The 2,874-nt window shown below is 28.6% G+C and overlaps 1 protein-coding gene across 4 annotated transcripts in view; it reads right to left on the bottom strand.

The window, feature by feature from the left end:
• Positions 1 to 2,874, bottom strand: part of LOC107751817 (focal adhesion kinase 1-like) — a 49,930-nt gene that overhangs the window by 26,666 nt on the left and 20,390 nt on the right. For all 4 annotated transcript variants that reach the window (XM_016567586.1, XM_016567587.1, XM_016567588.1 and 1 more), the window contains one exon: positions 1,530 to 1,584. In XM_016567586.1, coding sequence (XP_016423072.1) covers positions 1,530 to 1,584 — 55 coding nt within the window. The remainder of the gene's footprint in view (positions 1 to 1,529; positions 1,585 to 2,874) is intronic.

Below are 2,874 nucleotides of genomic sequence, written 5' to 3'. Positions count from 1 at the left end.
TATATATATTTAAATTATAAATTAAATTATATTAAAATAAAATAAATAAAAACTATACAGAAAAATACAAATGAATTTAGGTAATAAAATAAACAGAATATAAATATAAAAAAATAACAAAAGCACATAAGAAAATTACAAACAATTTCATTAACATTAAAATAAAAATAGAACATTTTTTAAATAATTAATAAATATGAATAAATATTTATAAATCATTTTAAAAATGAATAAAAATGACAAAAGCAAATAACAAAGTTACAAAAAAATTTGAAATTAAAAAGGAAAAATGTATATAAAAATTTTAAAAAGCTACATATTAAATAATTAAAAAAACTAACAAAAAATGACAAAAGCACATAACTAAATTACAAACAAGAGAAAAGAAACAGAAAATAAATACTTATAAACAATAAAAACTAATTATAATGACAAAAACAAATAACAAAATTACAAAAAAATAACTAACATTAAAATGAAAATAGAAACAAATGAGAAATAAACAAACAAATATGAATAAATGCTTATAAATGATTTAAAAACTAATAAAAATCACAAAAGCAGACAACACAATTACAAAAGAGGAACACTATTCTTACAGCAGCTGCACACACACTCACACACACATGACCCTTCCCCTCATCTCACAAACATCATTAACAGAGTCACCATCAGGGTTACTGCAGTTAACTAAAACTAAAACCATTCAAAAATTTATACTTATAAACAATAAAAATGTAAGTAAAAATATAAAATATCAAAAATAAAATTAAAAAAAAAAAAAAATCAACTATAATGGTATCTCAAAGATACTAAAATAACACTTAAAGCCGGCATTAAACGGAAGATACGGCCAAGTTTACAACCACTTATTATGATTATGACCAACACATTGAGTTGAGACATGATTGCATCTGTTGATTGTTAAACGGATTGTAAAATACTGGAATGTGATTGGTCTCACATACGTCACAGCTTATCACACAAAGAGCAAGTTATGACATGTTGATTAAAGATTACAAAATTAGTCGTCAGTAAGTGATTCATCTATGCATTATATATATATATATATATACTGAACAAAATTATAAACGCAACACTTTTGTTTTTGCCCCCATTTTTCATGAGCTGAACTCAAAGATCTAAGACTTTTTCTATGTACACAAAAGGCCTATTTCTCTCAAATATTGTTCACAAATCTGTCTAAATCTGTGTTAGTGAGCACTTCTCCTTTGCCGAGATAATCCATCCACCTCACAGGTGTGGCATATCAAGATGCTGATTAGACAGCATGATTATTGCACAGGTGTGCCTTAGGCTGGCCACAATGCATGGATGACAATGCAATATATATAATGCATGGATGAATCACTTACAAGTATATAACAGTATATACTAATATGCATCTTTGCATTAATTTGATTTCATGCAACTTTAATCCCAAGTATTCAACTTAAGTTCAACTTCAAATACTTGAAAATGCACACATTTTATAACCAACGTGTTTGCAATAGAAAGCATCCTCTCACCTTAACCGATTCCAACAAACTTTTGGGGAAGAACCGCCGTAGTCCGACGTCTTTTCTGCCAAACAGAGAAACAGAGCAGAAATCTGAGCGCAGATGCAATGATGTCATCGCAAACTCACAGACGGCCAACAAACTGTATTTGACTTGAGACGTTTCCACAGAGAAGCAGCCCATCTGGAGAACGGATCGCATCACACTCCCCGGGACCGAGTCTGATCTATAAACGCATGCTGGATGACATGTGGACCTAATGAATCAACTTTTCCAAACATCATTCTACAGAACCTCGCATACATGTGTAAAACATTACTATAACAATGAAAATCGCTTTTAACAAAATGCACCAAATAAATGATTCAGCTTTGTCATGGTAATGCATTTCCAACCTCTCCGTTCTGCATTAATTATGCATGTTTTGATGAGGAAACAAAATAAACGGTAGTGAAGTAAAATCTGGAATTTTTTTTAACATAATTTATAACAAAAAATCTTGAGGCTGGGTTGCCAGGTTGTGAAAAACCCTGTTACCATCATATTTTCCCTTTTAAATTAACAAACAATTTAATCAATTTGTCGCACTGACATCATCATAACCATCCTTTTATCCTTTCCATCCTTATGACTAATTCACATAGATTACAATAAAAGAAAACATATGGGATTATGTTACACAGATTCAGCACACAGTTTCTACCCTATTCTGTTGTTCAGAGCAGGGCTACTGTCAGTAACTAACATTAAAACTATTTTTTTTTAAATCTTACTTAAATAACAAATAAATAAAATAAAATATAGTTTAAGTTAAATAAAATATATAAATAAAGCTTTATTTAATTTAAAAATAAATGACTAAAATTGCGTTGTCTTCTAAAAGACGAGATAACTCGTCAATGGCGGGGAAAGAGTTAAAAGAACTGAATACAGTACATTAAATATACTATGTACGTTTTTCCTCATAACATTATATTATGAACTATTGGTCAGTTAAGCATAATATGATGCAGTAATGTTTATAATACAAAAATTATATAAGATCACTTAATATCTAATATTAAATATATATTATTTTAAGATATATATTTCTATATTTTATAAATCAATATTAAACATTAAATATATGGGAATTATGTTATATACATCCAACAGTTTCTGCCCTAATATGTGACCCTGGACCACAAAACCAGTCATAAGTGTCAATTTTTCAAAATTGAGATTTATACATCATCTGAAAGGTGAATAAATGTGCTTTCCATTGATGTATGGTTTGTTAGGATCAGACAATATTTGGCCGAGATACAACTATTATGAAAATCTGGAATCTGAGGGTGCAAAAAAAATCTAAATA

This window comes from Sinocyclocheilus rhinocerous, unplaced genomic scaffold, assembly GCF_001515625.1.
Source record: "Sinocyclocheilus rhinocerous isolate Xijiao unplaced genomic scaffold, SAMN03320098_v1.1 scaffold170, whole genome shotgun sequence".
Taxonomy (NCBI): Eukaryota; Metazoa; Chordata; class Actinopteri; order Cypriniformes; family Cyprinidae; genus Sinocyclocheilus; species Sinocyclocheilus rhinocerous.
The sequence above is the reverse complement of the archived record's forward strand: the minus strand, read 5'-3'. Positions and strand labels throughout refer to the sequence as shown.